Source organism: Manis pentadactyla, chromosome 4 (assembly GCF_030020395.1).
Source record: "Manis pentadactyla isolate mManPen7 chromosome 4, mManPen7.hap1, whole genome shotgun sequence".
NCBI lineage: Eukaryota > Metazoa > Chordata > Mammalia > Pholidota > Manidae > Manis > Manis pentadactyla.
In genome coordinates this window covers 151,191,316-151,217,601 of record NC_080022.1, presented here as the reverse complement: position 1 = coordinate 151,217,601, position 26,286 = coordinate 151,191,316, and the positions used below count along the sequence as shown (strand labels likewise).

Sequence of the window (26,286 nt, the reverse complement as noted above, 5' to 3'; positions counted from 1 at the left end):
AAGTGGAATTGTTGGGATTAAGACTGTGTAGGTAGAAAATCTGAATTGCCCTCAAAACGGCTGTGCAATTTATACTCTAATCAACAGGCCATGACAGCTTCGTTTTCCTACACCCTCTGCCACTGGGTATTTTTTTGGATGGTGTATGATGGGTGAATAAGAGGGGCCCCATCTGAATTTGAATTTTTCTGATTACTTGGGAATTTAAATATCTTTATATGTCTACCAAACATTTGTATTCTCAGAATTGTCTGTTCTTTGCCTATATTTTTGTTGTCTGTAATTGTTTTTATTGATTTGTAGAAAAGTCAGTTTAGACACAAGTGATTTTGGAAAAAATATTTATATTTAAAGTAATTGACTGGCATTTTTGAAGACTATTGTATCATTAATCATTCGTTCAACTTGGACAAGTCAAATGAACTGTGAATTAGTATTAAAAGACATGACAGTCATAGTAATCTAAAAATAGGGATTATGACCACCCTCATATAGACCCCCCTTAGTTGGATATCTTTTTGGTAAGGACAAAAATGCTAGAACCGGACAGTTGTTTCTTTAAATTTATGAATTTCTTAAATACTATATATAGTTTATATTTCCCATGATAGAATATGACGTGGAGATTTTATTTCCCAGACTTGTAGGAAAAATGAAAGTAACTTGACACAGGAGATAAATAACTGTAATTCTCCCTGCGGAGTAGAGAGTCGAGCGTGAGGGTAGGCTGAGCGGCAGGGGTAGGAAAAACATTTTGGATTGTGTACATTATACCTTTGGAAGTTTGAGCCATATAAATATGTATTATATGTTTTCAAAAAATAAGGTGAAATTTAAACATTGATTTTTAAATCGCATGTGTTGTAGAGTTTATACACTATAACATGAGTCCAGTAAGGTCAGAAGATTTCCAAGTCAGTTTGAGATTTATACTTGGTAAGGCGGAGGTTCCTAACTTGGAGTCAGTGGTCCCCAGGTCAGGATTTCTTAACTTTTTATTTTCCGTGAATCTATTTGGTGATCGACAGAAGCCTACCTAAGAAGAGATGTTTTTGAATGTATAATAGGTTAAAATACATATGAAAACAAAACCAATCACATTGAAATACTCTTAAAGAATAATTAGTAGTAATATAGTAATAAATCTGCTTTTCTTACATTAAATAACAATATGTAGTGGTATTTATTATAATGGTAATTATATGTAGTGGCATTTATTATAAGGTGAAGGTAGTGATGAGAGTAAAGGAATTTTGAGATGTCTGCAACAAAGAAATGATATGAACATAGCTGATTTCTACTGGGGGTCAGATGAGCTATACTGCTACTCTGTTGTGGTTTGCTGCCTACATTCATGATGGAAGGAAATGCCAAATTAGAGGTTTTTGAAAATAGAGACAGACATGATTTCCCATTCAGGTTCGTCCGCTGCATCCAAGCCATTCTGTTCACAGACCTGTGCCCTAAAGGGATGATAAACAAATGGAAATTGCGTGTGCGCTTTTGCATATATTCAAGAAAGTGAAGTTTTCTAGGAAAAGGGTTCATAGCTTTTACGAAATTCTCAGAAGGTTCTTGTCTCAAAAGATTGAGTCACAATTGCAGATGAAAAGAAAGACATTTCTTTTTCCTGTAAAATTGTATTTATGCACATGATGTTAAAGGGATGATTTGTTTTAAGTAAAGGTAGTATATCTGAAAATCAATACCTATCACTTTGAATTCATTTAACAAGTATTTACAGAGCATCTACTATGTGCCAGGAACTGTTTTATGTACCAGGGATACAAGCCCAAGAACAAAAAGACCAAAATATCCCAGTTCTGAAGGGATTTACAAATATGTAATATAAAAGTAAATATATTAACTATAATAGATAGGTGTAATTTCAAGTAATGATAAGTGCTTTGGAGAGAAAGCAAGCAGTGGAAGGTGAGTAAATCAATTCCAGAATGGCCTACTGTTGGCATGTATGTATAGGTAAGCCGAAAAAAAAACCACTCTGTGCCCTGTCAATTTCCTAGAAGTTACAGAGGTTGGGAGAAGGATAATTGCCAGTAATGTAGAGTCAAGAATGAATATTGCAAAATTCAGAAGATTGCTTTAGTGAAAGGAAGTGTGATCAGAAGATAAACATGAATGTTTCTCTAATGTTAGCTCATACCTGGTTTTGATGTTTTCATTGTGTAAGAAAATTTTAGATCCCCCTTTACCTCTGATTCCCTATGGCTCTACGTATTTTTGCTTTAGTCAAAAAATATTTGGAGTTCTCCAGATCAGTATGTTTTATTCCAGATTGTTGCTATGTGAAGCTCCTTTTTGGCGTAATTTTTTGATGACACTCATTCTCAGTCTAAGCTTTTCTTTTAGGTTGAATTTATTAGGGTTATTTTTAAAAAATTACTACCATGTCATCCAAAAACTTCACCGAAACAAATCCCATTAATTGAAAGTACAGACTCTTTAGTTACTCCCTGTCTTACCATGATATTCTCTCCTGAACCAAACAGTCTGACAAGGGCATCAGCCAATCAGAGAAGACACTGCCACCAACAGCTGAGTTTCCACCTCCATCTGTTTTCTGTCCCTATTGAAACCTTGTCAGTATTTATAACTTTTAAAGTTAGAATTAGTATACAAGTTTCATATTTGTCCTGATTTTTTTCATATACCATCATTTCCTATGACCTTTTTGCATGTCATCAACAGTGTACACATAAGTTTTGTTATGTGATATGGGGGGAGGTAGAGTTTTTTCCAACTGTCTATTGTTATGAAGAGGGTTACGATAAACAGTGTTGGACATATTGATTTGATTTTTTTCTCTTTGGATCATTTCCATGGAAACAGGAAACCATTACCTGACAGAGATGGGAGAACAGTCATAGCATCACCTGGTGACCATTCCCCCTTCACACATTCTGGCCATCGCTGCTGTTCCTCGTAATGTGGTGAATTTCCAGGCGAGGTCAGGGTCTTTGAGGCATTCTCAGGGCTCCAGGAGTTCTTTGTGGGAATGAAAATTTTTTGTCTTGGGATCCTTTTAAATGTATGTGACTATATTCTGTGTATTATGAACCACTGTATAACAGAGATTGCCCTTGCTTTCAGATGCAGAGTTTCCAGGTGGTAGTAACTGAATTGTTGTAAGCTATGAGAAAGGAATTAATCTATGAGGTGGAATTAATATCAATATGTGAGTAAGAGACCCTGTGAGGGAAAGCAGAATGTTTATATGCAGAACTTGGTGGAAATAGTTCACAAAGCAACATAGCATATTCTCAGATCCCCAAGGTGCTTGAAGGATGTAAACTGTTAATATTACCTCCCAGGAAGGTGATTCCCAGGGAAGGGAAATTTGCTTTTGAAATCTTAAAGACTTTCTTCTGTAGTGGATCTCTTATCACTCCCTTGCTCCACTCTGGGAGACACTGGCTGTATACTCTCCTGCTCATCAGGTGTGAAGAAATGGGTGCGAACCATCCTGTCAGGCATGTTGTCTTTCCTGTGGGACTAGGTGAAGCAAAGGCGTGAACATTCGTGGGCAACTCAGGTGTCAGGCTTGTCTGTGGATTATTCCCGTTCCCTTCATTCTGCATTCTGGAGATATCATTGGGAGGATCTCTGTTTTCTAATTTATTCTTCAAAGGTGCATATATTGAGGGGTTTTTAAAATTAATAATAACACTTTTCATTCATATAATCCTGAGTTGATTCTTTTTCATGGATACATTATCTTACTCAGGACATCAGTTATGCCATTCTAAAGTCCCCTCGTCCTTCCTCTCTTCGCTCTGGTTCATTGGCTATCAGCTCACTTGCATTTGTTTTATGTCCGTAACGGAGCTGGCTTTCTTTGTCATTTGGTCATTCCTGAGTGCAGTTCGTCTTTGAGTTGAGATTCTCCTACTTGTGTTTCCTGGCTCTTGGACAGAGGTGACATGAGCTACTGGGGCTGTTGTTCCTAAAGGACTCCCTTTAAGTCAGAGTAGGTGGGAGGTGGCTTCTGGTGGCTAGACAGAGCGCTCAACCTTCCCCCAGGTTCTGGGCCCCAGGCCCGTTGAGCACCGATGCTCCCACCTGGAGGAAAACGCCCTTTGCTCTCTGGCCTGAGGAGGGAGGATTTGGGGCCACGGGCTGCCACTGCTCCTGCAGCAGCATTTCAGCTCGTCACCCTGTGGGTAATTCCAGGCCATTTCTGGTAGGGAAGCATGTGTGGAGCTGCTCCCACACTGTGAGGTAAGGTTGTGGATTTTTAAATCATGTCTTTTCCATCATTCTTAGGAATTTAGCTGATGGTTGGAGGAGTAGAGACTTGGCATTTTCTCATTTGCCAACTTGAAATAGCACAACTTCTTAGGAGAACAGCTTTGTACCCCTGCTGTATCCTAGGGAAACTCAGGCAAATGCATATCAAAATAGAAGTATAAGAAAGTTTAAAGCAGCATTGTTTGTAGTAACGAAAGCTAGAAAAATCTTGATATCCCCCAACAGTACAGTGAATAAATTAAGTCTAGCATAGTTAACAATGGAATATTATTCTTTAGAAACATAATGCAAGGCACATAAGTAATCTTTAATTTTCTGGTAGCCACTTAAAAAATAAAAGTAAAAAGAAACAGATGTAATGTGAACGCATTTTATTTAACCTTCATGTCCAAAATAATAATATTTCAACATGTAATGATTATATACATTGTTAAGATAGTCTACATTTTTTTCATACTGTCTTTAAAATATCCAAAGTATTATAATTTCTACATGCAACTGGTATGAAACTTATGCATTCATATTCTTTTTTCCATATTAAGTCTATAAAATCTCAGTTTAGTTGCAAGATTTTTATCGGAAGTTACTTGATCTCTCTTTAGATATCATAAAATTTACAGTTGGAAAAATAGCATCATATGGCCAGGTCATTGCAAAATACTGAAATGTTGTCCAATAACTGCATTCAAATATCAATTTTGAATTTAACTTTTAAAATAGTTAAAATTAATTAAATTCAACTTCAGCTTCTCAGTCACACTAGCCACTTTCAAGTACTCAGTAGGTACATGTAGCCAGCATGTAACAGTAGGCCTTAAAGTGAACCAACCTCAGCTGCACCTCAGGATAGAATGAATTTGCAAGGTAAGGTTGAATGAAAAAAGCAATGTAGAAAATAATACATATATAATATGATTCCATTTGTATACTAAGTTCAGGAAGAGGCAATACTGCACTATGTTGTTTATGGCTGACACATCAAAGGTAAGAGCACATTCCAAAAGCAGGGAGGTGAGTTAAAAAGTCAGGACAGTGGTTACCTCTAGTGGGTCAGAGATCAGTTTGTGATGGGAAAGTGGCACACTGAGGGCTTCTGGGATGCTGGCAGTGTTCTTGACATGAATGGTGTTATACGGGTATTTGCTTTATAATTATTAATGTGGACATTTTAACTTTTTTTTATTAAGGTATCATTGATATACACTCTTATGAAAATTTCACAGGAAAAACACTATTTACTATATTCACCCATATTATCAAGTCCCCTCATACCCCATTGAAATCACTGTCCATCAGCGTAGTAAGATGCCAGAGAGTCACTACTTGTCTTCTGTGTGCTACACTGTCTTCCCTGTGACCCCCACACACCATGTATACCATAGTCCCCCTCAATCCCCTTCTCCGCTCCTCCCCACCCAGCCTTCCCCACCCCTCCCCTTTAGTAACCGCTAGTCCCTTCTCAGAGTCTGGGAGTCTGCTGCTGTATTAAACTGGATGCACATCTTAATGCACTTTTTAGTTCCCTGAAACAATATTTTCAATGGGAGGAAAATTGAACAGCTTCTCTTGCAGTCTTGACGTAGTTCTGTGTGGGGCTCCCGTACTAAGGTTCAGGAGATGGCAGTTCTGCTGACGATGGTGCCACCCACAGTTGGGTTCTGAAAGAGACTTGGGGATCAAGAGAGTAGGTATTAAATACACATTTTGGTGTGAAGAGTGGATGGATAGTTTTGTGTGTGTGTGTGTGTGTGTGTGTGTGTGTGTGTGTGTGTGTGTGAGAGAGAGAGAGAGAGAGAGGGACACAGAGCAGGACATGACAAGAAACATCTGAATGGAAACAGAGCAGAGATCACCATCCCTAAGTTAATAGGTGTTTAGGTGTTACCGTTATCGTTATTCAGGTCTACCCCACATGTAGAAATTGGTCCTATACGTAAATAGTTGTAATTATTTTGCATTTGATTCAGAAGTAACCTTTCCATTTTTCAGAATTCTCAGTGACAATCAGTTGAGTGAATTACATAAGGACTCATTTGAAGGCCTGCTATCCCTCCAGTATTTGTAAGTTAGTTACTCACACTTATTTATGAGCTTTCAGTTATATTATCTTTAAAATAAATAAGGGGTTTAAATTAGACAATTCGTATAATTTCTCCCAACAATAAAAATTTATAATTCTGTAAGTCTGTGTAGGGAGGGCACTAGCCACTCTCTAGCATTAAATACCTCCTATGTGTTTTCAATTTTTTAATTATATGGACAAGCTATAGATAGAAAAACCCTTCAGTTACAGAGGAAAAGTTGTAATGAGGTCTGAGCAATTACAGACACCCATAGGAGCCTTGGTATGTAAGTGTTCCTATGCCCTCTGTTTATATTAACATTTAGTTTTTGGCCTATGGATCAAATCCAGCTCATGGTCCGTTTTTATACAGCCCTTTTGTTAAAGGCCTGTAAAAGGAAGAAAGAAAAGAAAGAAAGAAAAACATGCAACAGAGACTCTATGTGGCCTGAAAAGCCTAAAATACTTACTTTCGAACCTTTACAGAAAAGATTTGTAAAAGTTGGTTTAGTGAGATGAGAGGAATGAAAGGTGACTATATTGTCACCCAAAAGACAAGAAAATATAGAATACTTATATTAACGTGAATGCCATTAACCCAGAATATTTTTATAATTTAATCTAAATTAACATTGAAATATTAAGTACTTAAGTAGATGATTTATGTAAACAACATTATCAAGAATATAGTTACCCAGAGAAGAGACTAGTGTTTAGGATTTCAATGCAGGAATTGTTATACCAATATTAAAAAACAGATATTTGAAGTGGTGATTATCTGATATAGTTGGAAATGTCTACATTTACATTAAATAAGCATATCAGAAATGGCCCTAACTTCTCTAATTACCAACTAAAAATCTCTCCAGTCTCATTGTCAAGGAAGTAATGCCTACATAGTACTTCTTTTTGTTTAGAAGTAAGGAGATACTATGTTGCTATAAAAGGTCAATGTTTGTTCTTTGTCTTTTGCATGCAGAACTATACATGTCATCCTTATTACGCTCATTAATGATGCTCTTTTGCAAAAAGATTCTTCTTGCAAATATAGAAACCTAAGGGAGTCAGATATAAAGGGTCTTACATGACAATAAAAATAGTCCTTTGAGTTTTCAAACCTTTCAAGCCGCAAGGGACACTTTTGTATTGATCTTCTTAGGTACCTCTGCCATCTGGGCTCCAAACCTTCCGAACACAAGTGAGATAACTGCTCAGTGGATTAGGCCCTTCATTGCTTCTATTGTAAAATGTTTTGTAAGCTAAGTATTTCATTATCATAAGTATTGTCATTACTTAAAAAAATGCCAATCGATAAAAAGGCAAAAAAGTATATGACAACCACTGTGCCTAGTATTATAGGCACAAAAGTGGGTAAGACAGGGTTCCTACCCTTCTAGAAACTCATAATCTCACAGGGGAAATGCACCTGCCAGCTCAGACCACCGTGTATAAGCACTGAGTGAATGACAAAGTGCTGCAGAGGCACAGAAGAGGGAGCTATTTGAAAAGCCATTTATTTTTAAATGATCCCTTTTCTTCTACTCCCCAGCTCTTCATTTTATAAATATTTGAGTTTATGTCCATGTGTCAGTTTTAAACATGGTAGACAGTGCAGGTAAGTAAGACCTTGTCCATACTGTAAGGGAGTTTATACTCAGAGGAAATGGGGTGTAAAAATAAGTATTAAAAAGAGGACATGGATGTGGGCAGTGAGAGGTATGAATTGTTCGGGGAGCACAAAAGCGGGGAAAAAGGCTTCAAGTTAGGAAAAAAGATGCTACAAGAGCAACGCTGTTAGAGCAGCATCTTGAGGGGCTTTTGGGTATCATCAGACAGACATCTTGGGAAGAATAAGTTTGCAAAGAAGAGAGGCAGAAAGGCAGCACAAGGGAAAGAAACCTTGTCCTATAGAGTACATCGGGTGCTAGGGCCAGACCTTCTGGGGCTTTGAAGGCCAAGCTGTCATGTTATCTCAGCAGCACTCTAGGACAAACTTCAGCCTGCTGGAAGATCACTTGGAGGGCTTCTCACAGCCCAAGCACCCACCCCACAGTTACTGATTCAGGTGATCCCGAGTAGGGCTGAGAATTTACATCTTTGATAAATTCCCAAGTGATGCTGGTGTTTGAGAACCACTCATGGAGAGTTAATGTAGTGACTTTGTGCAGGACCGATTAGAAAGGAATGAACCAGAGGCAGACATACCCTTCAGAAGAGTTAATACGCATCTAGGTGAAAAGTGAGGGATTAAGCCGGAATCAATGGAAATAAGAGAGTCACCTGTAATAGACAAGAGTGAGTGATTTAAAATAAAAATCCGATCGCATGTTGTTGTTTTTTGTTGTCCCACCACTGTACAACTGAAGCAGTTAAATTCATGGAATATTAAAGCAATGGAAACCAAAAGTGAGCTTCCATTAAAATAATAGAAATTATAATTCTGAATTAGTTCAAAGTAATTATAATTAGAGGTGTAACTTCCTTTCAAATTTTGTGAAAGAGCATCTTTTATTTTTTCTGGTGCTGAAATGGCCTAGAAAGAATAAAACCAGGAAGGTTTGTAAATGTGAGAATATTCCTTTCAATATTGGAAATTATATATGGAGATAAAAGCTTTTGAGCTCCTACTGTGGAATTTGATGAGACCACAAAAGTTGATCTAATCAGTCCTTCTGCTGTCAGGAAGGATTATCTCAACAATCTCTCAAGATCTATGGTTGTATATTTTATTTATGAAGATAATGAAAGTGAGGCTTAGGTGAGGGCAGGGATAGGGGCTCTGGAAGGTTCACATAATAATTTCTAAGGTGCAGAGTTTAGATAAGAGCTACTTATTCAGTGTGATTATTCTAACCTCTACTAGTTATCTCTGCTAATTAGATATCTGATGGCTGAGACAATATTTTTCCTTTCCCTTTTCCTAGAGATTTATCCTGCAATAAAATACAGGCTATTGAAAGACTTACATTCGAATCACTACCTTTTCTGCAGTTTATGTAAGTTACAAATACAATTTAATAATGTTTGGAATTTTTATAAACTTAATTGTAAAACTCTTATGTTGAAATACTTTAAATGGAGAGCTACTAAAATTATGTGGCCACATCCTTTTTGTCTCTAGGAAACACTAGTGTAAGAATTATCATATGGATCAGAGTGACTCATTCTAGAGCCGGAGTTCTCAAGTAGGGTGATTTCCGTGTCTGGAAACATTTTGGTTGTCAGAACTGTAGTTATGCTGCTGGCATCTGGGGGGCAGAGGCCGGAGATGCTGCTCAATAGCCTACCGTGCCCAGAACAGCGCCCACAACAAGGATTATCCAGCCCAAGATGTCAGCAGTGCAGTCATGGAACCCTTTTCTAGAGAATTAAAGATCACTTAGACAAGTGTCTGGGCACTTATTCCTTTGTGTCTAGCAATACATGTATAAACATGAAAGTATAAATCTTTCATACAAATATATTTTATTTATTTTATTTGTATTTTCTGTAATAATACCACTGATACCAGGAAAAAAACAAGAAGATGTCAATCACTAGTCCATCTTTCTCTTTTTTATACAACAAGCATACTTGAATACAATCTGTTTTTTCATACAAATATTAAAAACAAAACAAATATCTTCCATAGTGAGATTTCCTCAGTATATGAAGAAGTATTGAGGTTATGTTTCATCATATACAGGTTAGAATCCCTGCCAAAGGATAAATGTTCTGAAATACTTTTTTTCTTCTTTTTCTTGTAGAAATCTTGGCTGCAATCTAATTGGAGAACTGAGCTTTGGAACATTTCAGGCCTGGCATGGAATGCAGTTCTTACACACATTGTAAGTGAAATTTACAATGAATATGTGTAAAAACATGATACAGTTACTAGTTAGCTGGGGGTAAGCTCAGTATGAGCTCTGAAAAATTTGTAAGATCCATTTTTTTTCCAATGAGGAAACTAAGGTACAGAGGGGCCGGGAGACATGTCTGAGTCATACATGGCAGGCTCCGCTTTCCTGATCTTTTGCACAGGCAACAACCACACTCCATCATGTAACACCCACGCCAGCATTGTCATGGGGATCCACTACTGTGACGCTCGCCATGGTGGGTGGGCCTCACAGTTCCACTTCTGAACCTGTTTCCTGCTCTGGGAACACAGCGCTGAAAGAACTAGGTTTAGCACAAAGTTCTCCAGGGAGCAAATGGTGTCGGTGCTTCCTCAGCCATCAGTTTCTTTTAAATGAAAGGAGTTCTGAAAACTTGCCACAGGGATCTTCTCTCCCCAGTCACCCAGAAAAATACCTTTCAAACTGTGTTCACCTCTGATGTGCATTATCTGTGAGCAGTAGGAACCTTTGAGGAATGGAAAAAGATGTTAGTGTTAAACTGTCGTGTGCTAAATAGTCATAAAGAAAATACATTGCTGTAGCCTCATTCCATATACTTTCTTTCCTGACTATCCAATAAGGAATGGGGGTTTTCCTCCCTTTTGCTTGAGTGCTCTGTGGCACTGCCGAGTTCTCTGTGACACAGGCAAATCACTGGGTTTCATAGTTTTCAGTGAATCAATCTTGCGTTTCTTTAGCTAAATTTTTTCCTAAGACTTATTCTTTGTAATGCTGTTATACTCAGAATTGTTTTCTCAATTTCATTTTTGGATTGTTCACTGCTAGTGTACAAAAATACAGCTAATTTTTGCTTACTCATTTTGTCTTCCACAACCCTGCTGACCTCATTGATTAGTGCTAACCGTTTTCTTTTAGATTCTTAGGAATATGTCTCATGGGCTTCCAGTTTCCCAGGAATGTGTTGGAGCCTTTCAAAGTCTCTGTGAACATCTCCTCCCTCAGCTTGTCCTTTTACGCTTTTTGGTTTGGCTATTTTTTGTCCACTGCCTCACACACCTACCACATTAAACCATTTACCTGTAATTTTTTTTTAAATGCCCCCTGAGGACAGGCTTTTAGCACTAGGCAGCTCCCAGTCAGGTCAAAGTCAAGCCTTTCCGGTAAGGTCCTCCAGGGAACCACCAGACAGTAACATGGAGACAAGTCTTTGGGAAGGAGGCTCTGAAGGAACTCGGGCTGTATTTCAAAGGAACCACTGGATGGAGAGCAAAGGTCTAGGAGAAGTTAAAGCAGCACAGGTCTCACTGTTTGTAGAGAAAATAATGTTTTTCTTGAATAAATGCTCCCCACATTGCTGTAAGCCCACTGATTAAATATGCAGAGTTTGGAAAAAGCTGGTTTGGCCATTTCTGCTAGGTTTTTTTTTTTTTTGTTGTTGTTGTTGTTGCTTTTATAGGATAAATTTTCAGATGTCCTTACTCCATCATTTTCACTAATTCTCCTGCAACATGGTTTTAAATCTCTAAAGTCTCAATAACCACAGGCTAATTAGATATTTAAGCATAGGAGATGATTAGGGAAAAGGAATAAAAAGAGAAAATGTAATTCTCATAGAGGTTCCCAGATGGGTAGATCAAGTTCGAAAAGGTATTTCTATATTTAGTGCTGTCAAAATTGAGGTTAAAGTAAAAGGTGTCTTAAATCCCTTTCTCCCATACAAGTTAAACCCAGGCTTTGGAACCAGAACTGAGTTCAGATTTCAGCTCTGCTTCTTAGTACTATCTTGATGATTTAGGACAAGTTATATAACCTCTCTTTACCTCAGTTTCCTCACTTGTAAAATGGGGTAATAATAATAATAATATGTATCACACAAGGTTATTGTGAGGATTAAATGTGAAAAGCTAATCACAGATGCCTAGCAGCCCAATAGATATTAGTTATGATAATAATATTCTGCAAAATGCACTAATGATTCTTGAGTAAAGTTAATTTACAGGAAGATTTTCCCTTCCTGTTTTTGTTTTTTTTTTGGTCTTGTTTGTTTTAAAGAATGGAGAAGAAAATCTCAGCATTTTGGAATAAAAATTTGCATCAAAAATGAATTTGTTCTTTTTGTTGATGTGTAAGCAAAATGTTATTTATTTATTCAAAAACTTTTATTAAATACCTAGTAAACACCAGGCACCATGTCAGGCACAGGAGTGACACTGACAGTAAAGTGTGGTCCCTGCCTTCAATGAGCTGACAATCCAGGAGACTGACTAAGTGAACAGGTGATTGCGTGCAATGTAGCCAAGGCTGTGATGGGAGCAGGGGTTTTACTGCCTCCTCTCAGGTTTATCCCTGTCTCTTTGGGTCCAAAAGCAAGGAACTGGTCCTGCTGTCCCTGTGTGGTTTAAGCTGTGGAACTATTTTAATTTCCAGAACTGAAAGAAAAGCACCTTGGATTATGGAGGACCTAGGAATACCATTTCCTACAGAGCAAGGGGATTTCCTCCCCGCATTGTCACTTTGTGGGATTCTCAATCTGAAAAGTCTTTGCTTTCCACTTTTTTCTGTGTTTTCCTCTTTCTCTTCTCCCCTTTATCATCTAGAGACCTAGGTATGTAGTTCCCAAAGCAAGAGTGCTTTACAGACTCTAAGTGTGATTTATAAATAAAGACAGATAACGATTTTTTCTTTTAATGTTTAAGTCCTATACCAAAAAAAATGTATACGTTTCATGAAATGCAGATAATTTTAATTCCATTGCATTTTTTCAGAAACCTCAGTCATAATCCTCTGACAACTGTTGAAGATTCTTATTTTTTCAAATTGAGAGCATTAAAATATTTGTAAGTATTGCAACAATCTCATGGTTTATCAGATGATTTCTGATCTTTCACTTTCATCAAAAATTAAGTATTTTGCTTTTTTGGCTAAAAAAGAATAATTTGAATTTTACCTGGGTTATTGAAATAAGAGTTTTGGGCAAAGAAAGGATTAAGAAAGAATATATATATGCAAGACAAGCTATCAGAGAAAGAGAGTGGTGCTGAAGAATGCACATAGATATGGAATGTGCAGATGCATGTAGAAATATAACTTACCACAGAAAGCAAAGAGGAATTAGGTGTATTTAAAAAAAATAAATAATCTAGAGTCGTAGGTGCAGGTGAGAACAAGAAGCAGGGCAATGACAAAAGATCGTAGTGTTCAGGGCCAAGGTCATTAATTTGATGATACAAATAAATTTAAATTTCTTCAGTAATTTCTCTCTGGAGTTATCATCTGTGGCAGGTAAACTCGAGCTGCCTAGATAGAGAAGCCAAAACTGAAGTAATAATGTGTCATTAAGTATCTTTTTAAGTATAGAGCTTTTGTCTTTAGGTTCGTATCATAAACGTTTGTGCTTTTTCCTTCAGAGACATGGGAAAAACCCAAGTGACACTTAAAACAGTTGAGAGCATCGTCATGATGAGCCCCAAGTTAGAAAAACTGTAAGTTGATTTTTCTTATATTTATTTTCACTTAGTTGATTTTTTAAAGTTTCATTATTTTACTAAGTCAGGCTTATTGATGTGTGATTTTCATGTAATCAAATTTGCTTTCTAAGAATACAGTTTGATGGATTTTAACAAATGTATAGTTATGTAACCACCACCATCTACTGGCCACTGCAGAACTCGTGTGACTCCAGAAAGGCCCCTCATGGCGGTTTGCAGGCAAACCCCTTCTCCCATCACCAGCCCCCGGGCCACCACCAGTCTGATTTTCATCTCTGCCGTTTTTGCCTTTTCCAGAAGGTCTTCTCAATGAACTCATATCGCATTAACCTGTTGTGTTGGCTCTTTTTACTTAGCATAATCTTTTTGCGGGTCATCCATGTTGTCACAGCTGTCCCTCCTTTTTACTGCTGAGTAGAGTTCCATACCAGTCATCAATTAACAAACATTTGAGTTGTTTCTAGTTTTGGCTATAAAAAGCTATGATAAACATTCACATGCAGGTCTTTGTGCTAGGTATGTATTTAACTTTTGAAGAAACTGCTAAGCTGTTTTCTAAAGTAGCTGCACCATTTTGCATTCCAGAAAGCAGTGCATGAGAGTTGGCTGTTGCTCCACATCTTCACCTGATCCTTATATTCAGTGTTTTACAAATGTTAGCCTTTCTTGGAGGTGTGTGGTTGTGTCTCATTGTGGTTTTGACTTGCATTTCTCTAATAGATCTTTAATCTCTGATAATGTTGTCTATACATGTGCAGACATCTTCTTTAATGACATGTCTGTTCAAACCTATTTTGAATTGGGGATTCATCTTACTGTTGATTTTTAAGAGTGCTTTATATATTCTAGAAAAAGTCCTTTCTCTCAGATACGTGTTTAGCAAATATCCTCTCTCAGGTTATAGCTTGTCTTCATTCTATTTAAAGTATCTCTGAAGACCAGAAGTCTTTAATTTTTGAATTTTGATTAGCTCTAGTTTAGTAATTTTTCTTATAGGATTTGTGCCTTTTTTGTGTGTTATCTAAGAAATTTTTGTCTGGGAACCCACTGCCAGTCCAAAGTCACAAAGATTTTTCTCTTATGTTTTCTTTTAATAAGTTGAATTCTTGTTGGTTAATTAATTTAGGTCTATCTGTGGTCCATTTTTATTAGTTCATTTTCACATATAATGTGAGATAAGGGTCAAATTTCATTTTTTTATCTTTGCAGTTTAAAAAAATGTTTCTGTAGGGCTTTTGACAATTTATTACACAACTTACTGCACCTTAAATTGTGCCATCCCCCTCCAGTATGGCAAGGTAACAGAAATTTGGTATTATGCTAACTGATGGCCTTGCACAAGATTAGTACGGGAAAGGCCCTGCATTTAGCAGTATGCTCTCGCCATTTTTGTCAGGTCAGCTGAGAAATGACTGTCTTCCCCTCACCGTCAGATCTACTGGCCACTGCTCTAGCCTCGTCTTCATCAATGTCCCACAGCGTCTGCCAGTCAGTCTGTCTCTTGTCAGCTACATGCCTTCCTCTCTGGGTATCCAAATTATTTCCCTATATACTTAAAATACTAATAGCACACTGAAGAAATTCCTATGCATAATGTTATCTAATGAAGAGTTGATATTCAAATTTCCTCAGTTGGCTCCATTATGTCATTTATTTCTAACAGATCAGTGTCACCCAGTTCTAATCCCTATCAGCTTCATTCTAGGCCTACGATACCCACTTCCATTCTTACCCTACTGTTAGGCATCTCTGTCCTCCTGTTTGTTTACAGTATTCAAGAACAGCGGTTGGCCAGCTCATCCCTACCCAACTTCACAGGCCATATGTTCCAAGAACTCCTTTTGCACAGCCCTGTGGGAGGCCTGGGCCTGCCTCTTCTACCTAGTCAAGTAACTCCTTTCCCACTGATTTAATTCTCCGTGTTTCAATGTATAGGATTTTACCTAGCCGTATGGCCTGCTGCCTCTGCCAATTTAAAAATAATATTGAGATTTTCTGCAACACAGTCAAGCTGCATTGTGACAGTGAATGTCTGACAAACTTCACATATTGTGGTGAGTTACCGTTACCCGATGATGTTTTATTTATGTTTTAACTGTTAATTTTTAAACTAATGGTGTTAATTTAGGTCTATGTTCCATTTTTATTAGTTCATTTTCACATATAATGTGAGATAAATTATTATTATTATTATTATTTTTTGGTATCATTAATCTACAATTACATGAAGAACATTGTGTTTACTAGGATCCCCCTCCACCAAGTCCCCACCACATACCCCTTCACAGTCACTCTCCATCAGCGTAGTAAGATGCTGTAAAATCACTACTTCTCTTCTCTGTGTTGTAGGGCACGCCCAGTACCCACCTGCCGCCACATTATACATGCTAATTGTAATGCCCCTTTCTTTTTCCCTGTACTTATCCCTCCTGTCCCACCCATCCTCCACAGTCCCTTTCCCTTTGGTAACTGTTTGTCCATTCGTGGGTTCTGTGATACTGCTGCTGTTTTGTTCCTTCACTTTTTCTTTGTTCTTATACTCCACATTTAAGTGAAATCATTTGGTACTTGTATTTCTCTGCCTGGCTTATTTCACTGAGCATAATACCCTCTAGCTCCATCCATGTTGTTGCAAACGGTAGGATTTGTTTTCTTCTTATGGCTGAATAATACTCCATTGTGTATATGTACCACATCTTCTTTATCCATTCATCTACTGATGGACACTTAGATTGCTTCCATTTCTTGGCTATTGTAAATAGTGCTGCGATAAACATAGGGGTGCATATATATCTTTTTCAAATTGGGCTGCTGCATTCTTAGGGTAAATTCCTAGGAGTGGAATTCCTGGGTCAAATGGCATTTCTATTTTGAGGTTTTTGAGGAACCTCCATACTGCTTTCCACAGTGGTTGAACTAATTTACATTCCCACCAGCAGTGTAGGAGGGTTCCCTTGCTCCACAACCTGGCCAACATTTGGTGTTGTCTTTTGGATGGTAGCCATCCTAACTGGTGTGAGGTGATATCTCATTGTGGTTTTAATCTGAATTTCCGTGAAGATTAGTGGTGTGAAACCTCTTTGCATGTGTTTTTTGGCCATCTTAATTTCTTTCTTGGAGAAGTATCTGTTCAGATCCTCTGCCCATTTTTTAATTGGATTATTTGCTTTTTGTTTGTTGAGGTGCATGAGATCTTTATATATTTTAGATGTCAATCCTTTATCGGATCTCTCACTTATGAATATATTCTCCCAAACTATAGGATGCCTTTCTGTTCTATTGATGGTGTCCTTTGCTGTAGAGAGCCTTTTCAGCTTGATATAGTCCCACTTGTTCATTTTTGCTTTTGTTTCCCTTGCCCAGCGAGATATGTTCATGAAGAAGTTACTCATCTTTATGTCCAAGAGACTTTTGCCTATGTTTTTTTCTAAGTTTTATGGTTTCATATCTTACATTCAGGTCTTTGATCCATTTCTTATTTACTTTTGTGTGTGGGGTTAGACAATGGTCCAGTTTCATTCTCTTACATGTAGCTGTCCAGTTTTGCCAACACCAGCTGTTGAAGAGGCTGTCATTTCCCCTTTGTACATCCATGGCTCATTTATCATATATTAATTGAACATACATGTTTGGGTTAATGTCTGGGCTGTCTATTCTGTTCCACAGGTCTGTGGGTCTGTTCTTGTGCCAGTACCAAATTGTCTTGATTTCCATGGCTCTGTAGTAGAGCTTGAACTTCGGAAGCAAGATCCCCCCCACACTTTATTCTTCCTTCTCAGGATTGCTTTGGCTATTTGGGGTCTTTTGTGCTTCCATACGAATTTTAAACTATTTGTTCCAGTTCCTTGAAGAATGCTGTTGGTATTTCAACAGGGATTGCATTGAATCTGTAGATTGCTTTAGGCAGGAAGGCCATTTTGACATTATTAATTCTACCTAGCCAAGAGCATGGGATGAGTTCCCATTTGTTAGTGTCCTCTTTAATTTCTCTTAAGGGTGTCTTGTAGTTTTCAGGGTATAGGTATTTCACTTCCTTGGTTAGGATTATTCCTGGGTAGTTTATTCTTTTTGATACAATTGTAAGTGGAATTGTTTTCCTGATTTCTCTTTCTGGTAGTTCATCGATAGTGTACAGAAAAGCAACAGATTTCTGTGTAGTAATTTTGTATCCTGCAAGTTTGCTGAATTCAGATGTTAGTTCTAGTAGTTTGGGAGTGGAGTCTTTAGGGTTTTTCACGTACAATATCAAGTCATTTGCAAATAGTGACAGTTTGACTTCTTCTTTACCAATCTGGATGCCTTATATTTCTATGTTTTGTCTGATTGCCATCATGGCTAGGACCTCCAGTACTATGTCAAATGACAGTGGGGAGAGTGGGCATCCCTGTCTTGTTCCCAATCTCAGAGGAAAAGCTTTCAGCTTCTTGCTGTTAAGTATGATATTGGCTGTGGGTTTATCATATATGGCCTTTATGATGTTGAGGTACTTGCCCTGTATACCCATTTTGCTGAGACTTTTTATCATGAATGGATGTTGAATTTTGTCAAATGCTTTTTCAGCATCTATGGAGATGATCATGTGGTTTTTGTCCTTCTTTTTGTTTATGTGGTGGATGAAGTTCACGGATTTTCAATGTTGTACCATCCTTGCATCCCTGAGATGAATCCCACTTGATCATGGTGTGTGATCCTCTTGATGTATTTTTGAATTTGGTTTGCTAATATTTTGTTGAGTATTTTTGCATCAATGTTCATGAGGGATATTGGTCTGTAATTTGCTTTTTTGGTGGGGTCTTTGCCTGGTTTTGGTAGTAGAGTGATGCTGGCTTCATAGAATGAGTTTGGAAGTTCTCCCTCCTCTTCTATGTTTTGAAAAACTTTAAGGAGAATGGGTATTATGTCTTCGCTGTATGTCTGATAAATTTCAGTGGTTAATCCATCTGGCCCGGGGTTTTGTTCTTGGGTAGTGTTTTGAAAACCTTTTCAATTTAGTTCCTGGTAATTGGTGTGTTTAGATTTTCTGTTTCTTCCTTAGTCAGTCTTGGAAGGTTGTGTTTTTCTAGGAAGTTGTCCATTTCTTCTAGGTTTTCCAGCTTGTTAGCATGTAGATTTTCATAGTATTCTCTAATAATTATTTGGATTTCTGTGGGGTCTGTCATGGTTTTTCCTTTCTCATTTCTGATTCTGTGGATTTGTGTTGACTATCTTTTTCTCTTAGTAAGTCTGGTTAGGAGGTTACCTATTTTCTTTATTTTCCAAAGAACCAGCTCTTGGTTTCATTGATTTTTTCTATTGTTTTATTCTTCTCCATTTTATTTATTTCTTCTATGATGTTTTTATGTCCCTCCTGCTGACTTTAGGCCTCATTTGTTCTTCTTTCTCCAGTTTCAGTAATTGTGACTTAGGTATTCATTTGGGACTGTTCTCCCTTCTTTGAATAGGCCTGGATTGCTATATACTTTCCTCTTAAAACTGCCTTTGCTGCATCCCACAGAAATAGGGGCTTTATGCTGTCATTGTCATTTGTCTCGGTATATTACTTGAGCTCTATTTTAATTTGGTCATTGATCCTTTGATTATTTAGGAGCATGTTGTTAAGCCTCCATGTATTTGTGAGTCTTTTTCTTTTCTTTGTACAATTTATTTCTAGTTTTATGCCTTTGTGGTCTGAGAAGTTGGTTGGTATTATTTCAATCTTTTTGAATTTACTGAGGCTCTTTTTGTGGCCTAGTATGTGGTCTATTCTGGAAAATGTTCCATGTGCACTTGAAAAGAATGTATATCCTGCTGCTTTTGGGTGTAGAGTTCTGTAGATGTCTTTAAGTCTATCTGTCCTAGTGTGTTGTTCAGTGCCTCTGTGTCCTTACTTATTTTCTGTCTGGTGGATCTGTCCTTTGGAGTGAATGGTGTGTTGAAGTCTCCCAGAATGAATGCATTGCATTCTATTTCCTTCTTTAATTCTGTTAGTATTTGTTTCACATATGTTGGTGCTCCTGTATTGGGTGCATATATATTTCTAATGGTTATATCGTCTTGTTGGACTGACCCCTTCATCATCATGTAATGTTCTTCTTTATCTCTTGTGACTTTCTTTGTTTTGAAGTCTATTTCATCTGATACAAGTACTGCAACACCTGCTTTTTTCTCCCTATTCTTTGCATGAAATATCTTTTTCCATCCCTTGACTTTAAGTTTGTGTATGTCTTTGGGTTTGAGGTGAGTCTCTTGTAAGCAGCATATAGATGGGTCTTGCTTTTTTATCCATTCTATTACTCTGTGTCTTTTGATTGGTGCATTCAGTCCATTTACATTTAGGGTGATTATTGAGAGATATGTACTTATTGCCATTGCAGGCTTTAGATTCATGGTTACCAAATGTTTTAAGGGTAGCTTCTTTACTATTTAACCATCTAACTTAACTCTCTTATTAAGCTATTATAAACACAGTCTGATGATTCTTATTTTCTCTCTCTTCTTACTCTTCCTCCTCCTTTCTTTATATGTTAGGTGTTTTATTCTGTACTGTTTTGTGTTTCCTGTGACTGCTTTTGTGGGTAGTTGATTTTTTTTTTTGCCTTTAGTTAGTGTTTGGTTGATCTGCTTTCTTTGGTGTGATTTTACTTTCTCTGATGACATCTATTTAGCCTTAGGAGTGCTTCCATCTAGAACAGTCCCTTTAAAATATCCTGTACAGGTGGTTTGGGAGGCAAATTCCCTCAACTTTTGTTTTTCTGGGAATTGTTTGATCCCTCCTTCATATTTAAATGATAATTGTACTGGATACAGTACTCTTGGTTCAAGGCCCTTCTGTTTCTTTGCATTAAATATATCATGCCATTCTCTTCTGGCCTGTAAGGTTTCTGTTGAGAAGTGTGATGATAGCCTGTTGGCTTTTCCTTTGTAGGTGATCTTTTTTCTCTCTCTGGCTGCCTTTAATAGTCTGTCCTTGTCTGTGATCTTTGCCATTTTAATTATTATATGTCTTGGTTTTGTCCTCGTTGGGCCCCTTCTGTTGGCAGTTCTGTGCCCCTCCATGGTCTGAGAGACTATTTCCTTCCCCAGTTTGGGGAAGTTTTCAGCAATTATTTCTTCAAATACACTTTCTATCCCTTTTACTCTCTCTTCTTTTTCTGGTTTTCCTATAATGCAACTATTCTTCCATTTGGATTGTTCACACAGTTCTCTTAATATTCTTTCATTCCTGGAGATCCTTTTATCTCTGTATTCCTCAGCTTCTCTGTGGTCCTGTTCTCTGATTTCTATTCCATTAATGGCCTCTTGAACCTCTTGAAGTCTGCTCTTAAGTCCTTCCAGAGATTGTTTTATTTCTGTATTCTCCCTCCCTACTTGCTCCTTTAGCTCTTGTGTATTACTCTGCAAGTCGATCAGCATGTTTATGACCTTTATTTTGAATTCTTTTTCAGGAAGATTGGTTAAATCTATCTCCCCAGGCCCTCTCTCAGGGGTTGTCTGGGTAATTCTGGACTGGACCAAATTCTTCTGCCTCTTCATGGTGATAGAGGTAGCTATACGCAGGCAGCGTGCGTGTCAGCTTGGAGAACAAAGTCCTTTCCTGTTTTCTGTTCACCTTGCCCTTCTCTGCTGCCTGTGTCAGTTACTGGCACTCCTGGAGCAGACTCCGGACAAATCCCCTAAGCTGCCGTGGGCATGGTTGCCATCAGGTTAGCACAGAGCCCACCGGGAAGTCACAGGCATGCTGGGGGTTCTTGCCTGTGAGAGTGGCGCCCCTCTGCCTGCACTGGGCAGCTGCACGCTGACTGCGGTCTTTGGGTCTGGCGCAGGCGGCTGTAAGCTGGGAGGAGATTCTGGGCAACTGCTGGGGGCGTGGCTGCTCTGCCGCCGCTGCGGGTACGTGCAGTCACTCCTGGGCTACTGGGAAGCCCTTGTTGGGGGCCACACCGGCTGTTGGAACTACTGGCAGGCTGGTTATTGTCATGAGGGGCTTCAGAGCTGCTCTGCTGCCCAGCGGGTTATGGCACCTGGAGTTCCCTAGGACTCCCAGCTGCCGCGCTGAGTGTGCTGGGATGACTCCTTTCAGCTGTGAGGTCCCTGGCCCTTTAAGACTTTCAGAAAGTACTCGCATTTCTTTTGTCCCAGAGGAGCTGGTTGTGGGGACCCCTCTCAGATTTTGCTTTACCATTTCTCTAATATCCAGCACACCGTGCACTGTGTCTGCGGTCTCAGTGCAGATTACCAGAGTTGGTTGTTTAGCAGTCCTGGGCTTCCACTCCCTCCCAGCTCAGACTCATTTCCTCCCGCTGGGGAGCTGGGGTGGGGAGAGCATTCAGTCCCACCCGGCCACGGCTTGAATCTTACCCCCTTCGTGAGATGCTGAGTTCTCACAGATGTACATGTACCAGGCTCTTGTACTGTATCCACTGGTCTCTCTTTTAGGAATAGTTATATTTGCTGTGTTTTCAAAAATATATATGGTTTTGGGAGGAGATTTCTGCTGCCCTACTCTCGCCACCATCTTGGCTCCTACCCCCACATCCTGAAAAAGTTTTATTTTTCTCAAGTTCCAAGTGTTTCTCCAGTCACCTCTGGGGATGAGTGCATGTCACCAGCATCCAGCACCCAGTCTGCTTTCCAGCTAGGACACCTTTCCAGGTTTCTGACTCAGCTAGCTCTTTTACAAAGACTTGAACACCTACAAAAATGTAGGATGCGGCCCCGTGCCGGCCATCCAGAGCAAAGCCAGTGATTCACCTCCGCCGCGCCAGCTCCACGCTCGTTCCGCGCACCCACGCGCACACCTGGCCCGAGATGGCGGCGGCGGCAGCGGGGGACTCCGACTCCTGGGACGCGGACACGTTCTCCGTGGAAGACCCGGTGCGGAAGGTGGGGGGCGGCGGCGGTCCTGCTGGTGGGGACCGCTGGGAAGGTGAGGACGAGGACGAGGGCGTCAAGGATAACTGGGATGACGATGATGACGAAAAAAAAGAGGAAGTAGCAGTAAAATCAGAAGTAAAAGTTTCAGAAAAGAAAAAAATAGCAGAGAAGATAAAAGAGAAAGAACGGCAGCAGAAGAAAAGGCAAGAAGATAATAAAAAGAGGTTAGAAGAACATGAAGAACCTAAGTGCTAACACCAGAAGAACAATTAGCAGATAAACTGCGGCTAAAGAAATTACAGGAAGAGTCAGACCTTGAATTAGCCATAGAAACTTTTGGTGTTAATAACACAGTTTGTGGAATAGATGCTATGAACCCATCTTCAAGAGATGACTTCACAGAATTTGGAAAGTTACTAAAAGACAAAATTACACAATATGAAAAGTCATTATATTATGCCAGTTTTTTGGAAGCCTTAGTTCGAGATGTATGTATTTCATTGGAAAGTGATGACTTGAAAAAGATTACCAATTCATTGACTGTACTTTGCAGTGAAAAACAGAAGCAAGAAAAGCAAAGCAAAGCCAAAATGAAGAAGAAAGGTGCGGTTCCTGGAGGGGGATTAAAGGCCACCATGAAGGACGATCTGGCAGATTATGGTGGTTATGATGGAGGGTATGTACAAGACTATGAAGACTTCATGTGACATTTGATCTTCTCCTGGTGTCTTCTTTCTGTTGCCCACAATCCCTTCAACATGTAGCACAACTTCCTTTCCTTTCAGTTCTGCCAAATGCTACAATCAGAAGTGCAGTATCTTTTATGCTGGTTATTTAACCCCTTGACACTTAGGTGCTAATGTGTGAACAAGGGAACTTGGATCTTGCTGCCAAGGGGTTAAAATTGGGAACCTCAGTTGCTACTAAATCATAGTTAAAAAAAGAAACCTAATAATGTTGTCATTGTTGTTGATTCCACAAGAACAGTCACTAAATTGGAAACTAAAGTTGCAAAACGACGAAAAATCTGTGTAGTATTTACCAGCACCATTCAGTAATACAGCCTTATCCATACCTCCTTGAACTACTTCATAACTTGTCAAGAAAAGCAGTTTGCAACAAGGGAATGTGGTGTGCACCTAGTATTAAAATTGCTTTGTCTTAAAATTGAGCATGAGGATATTAGAAATACATTGTGAAGAAGACTGCTCAGAGTGAAGATACCGTGGCTGAAAAGCACTAGTTTGATACTTAAAATCAAATGACCAAACCCTCCAACTTTGAATCTGAAGAAGGTAAACCTCTCCATTATTGCATTACAAGTTGTGGAATCTCTTGAATGCAGCATAGACTGTCTAGTTATATTTATCAGACTGTTCTACTGATGGAGTACTTCAGGTTGGGGAGGGGATACTACCTGTTTTATTTGCCTCTTTTAAGTGTCTGAGAAACAAATCTCCTTTGTTCTCCTAGGCTACAATGGAATAACTTTAACAGGGTTTTGGCATTTACTTCCCTTTATAAAACATGCTCAGCAAACTGCACCAGTTACAGTTTGGCAAATTGTTATGTTAACAATTATGACATCGTCAATGTTTTATAAAGCAACTAATTTAATAAAATCACTATTGTGAGGACTTAATTGTGTTATCTCCCAAGAGATATTTTTGGAGAGTAGAGAACACCACTCTTGGGACTAGAGTTCTCAATATGCTTACAAAGCTTAATAAGTGCTTGATAAGTAGTTAATAGCTTTAAAAGAAAAATGAGTCGCCAGGCCCTTAAGTGCTACCCTAGAGCAACAAAGGTATAGGGCTGCCTTCTTATTTATTTGGGGAAATTGTTTAGATACTAAAGCCTAACTAGGTACCTAGAAGAACTATTTATTTGGAGTAATTGCGCTTATAACTCAGGTTATGCCTCTAAGCATAGATTGGGTGATTTTTATTATATATTGTCTTTTAAGCAATTTAACCAAATTGGTGGTTGGAGTCTTTTTTTGAAACCATCACAAAATCAAAAGTAGGGACAAAACAGAAGATGTTCTTAATTTCTCTTACATAGGAAATTGTGGTCTATGGAACTTTGATTGAGACTCCTAAGTGGAAGACAGGACCATCTAAATGATTTGAGGAATTAACAAAGCAGTGACTACAGAGCAATAATGACAGCAAATAAAGAATGTTTTAAGACAGACAAGGGCTATGATTTCCTTAGCAGTAATAATGACATACACTGAATTTAAAATTATTTTATTACAGAGATCAGTTTCTAAGAAATGGGAATGTATCATCTGTTACTGAACTGTGTAAATAATATTAAATTCCTTTGAAACTGGAAAAAAAAATGTAGGATGCTAGGATCCCTGCCAGTACAGGCGGGGTCTTCTCACTGTGTCTGTAATATGGAGGATGCTGAGTGGCACTGGTTGGCTCTTGACACCAATCTCTACCCCCTTCTCTGCAGGTGTTGGAAGCCCAGGAACATTTCACAGGTGCCCTTGACAGCAGAGTTCCACCAATAAAATGTACTTGTGTGAAATCCGGAGGGTAGAAAGGAGGTGGAAGCCGTTCTTTCCTCCTCTGGGGCGGCAGATGTACAGGCTGCATGTTGGCCTCCATGCACCCCACCAGTCACCAGGCAGCAATGACCTCAGCAGTAGTTTCCAGAAGTTTCCTGGGTTCTGAGTGGCAACAGCAACTGTGAGTCTGTGGAAAGCAGCTACAGCAAAGTAAACTGAAAGCTAGTGGGGTGCAGTGCCCCCACCCTCAGCTTTCACCACTAGCCCCTCCAATGAAAAGAACCAATTGTTTGTATACAAGCTTTCTGTTTGTTTGTTTGAAATATCTACAGTGGTTTCTGTTTTCCTGTCTATGGTAACTGTAAAATGTCTGCAAATTCTTTGAGTCTTTTTTCTTCAAAAGGTTTCAATGTGAGCTGGATTTAGTGACTGACTTTTAACCATTCATGTTATGTGACAGAAGTGATGCTATATGCTTTCTGAGGCTAGGTCATAAAAAGTGTAATTTCCATCTGTCTCCCTCTCTGGATTGCTCACTCTGGAGGAGGCCAGCCATCACGCTGTGGGGACATTCAATCATGGAGCATGGGGACAGGCCCATATGAGGAGGACTGAGGCGCCCTCCAGCATCCGGCACCACCGTGGGAGCCATGTAAGTGAGCAGCACACCTTGAAAGTGGACCTCCAGCCTGTGAAGCCTTCAGATCTGCAGCCCTGGCAGAGATCTTGAGACCCTCATGAAAGACCCAGAGCCAGAACTGCCCAAACTACTCCTGAATTCTTGGCTCACAGAAATTGTGAGGAATAAATGTTTATTGCTATTTTAAGCCACTATTTTGCTGTGATCTGTTGCACAGCACCAGATAATCAATACACTGTCTGATGCAGGGGTTGAGCCGGATAGACGTGAGACTCTCTGAGCGGGTGTAGTAATGAATGATGCCCACGGGTGGTTGGGGACTTTGGCTCTAGACTCTAGCTCTTCTCTACCATAATATTTGCCATGCCAACAACCCATAGACATTCCTGGGCACAATGTTCCTTGACCTCCTATTATGTAAAGAGGACAGAAGTACCAAATGTGCAAATATGAAGTATGGTTTTATTGTTTCTTGGGGAAACTTACAAAGAGAATGGTAACAGGGGATTGGGCCAGACTTAGCTGGCCCAGGTGCCCATTGGCTAGGGGCCCTTTAGGGAGGGAGCCTGCCTGGAATGTATCACGTTTATACGATGGCAAGGCAGGAACATCTA

The 26,286-nt window shown here is 39.0% G+C and overlaps 1 protein-coding gene across 1 annotated transcript in view; it reads left to right on the top strand.

Annotated features, from left to right (window-relative positions):
* Positions 1-25,859, top strand: part of LOC130683251 (uncharacterized) — a 37,025-nt gene extending 11,166 nt beyond the window's left edge. The window contains 10 exon segments of the mRNA XM_057499508.1: positions 6,259-6,330; positions 9,256-9,327; positions 10,078-10,158; positions 12,936-13,007; positions 13,578-13,652; positions 15,594-15,712; positions 21,461-21,600; positions 22,344-22,758; positions 22,761-23,806; positions 24,978-25,859. Of these exon segments, the coding sequence (XP_057355491.1) occupies positions 6,259-6,330; positions 9,256-9,327; positions 10,078-10,158; positions 12,936-13,007; positions 13,578-13,652; positions 15,594-15,712; positions 21,461-21,600; positions 22,344-22,758; positions 22,761-23,218 (1,504 nt within the window). The 3' untranslated portion in view covers positions 23,219-23,806; positions 24,978-25,859.
* Positions 25,860-26,286: the final 427 nt, after the last annotated feature.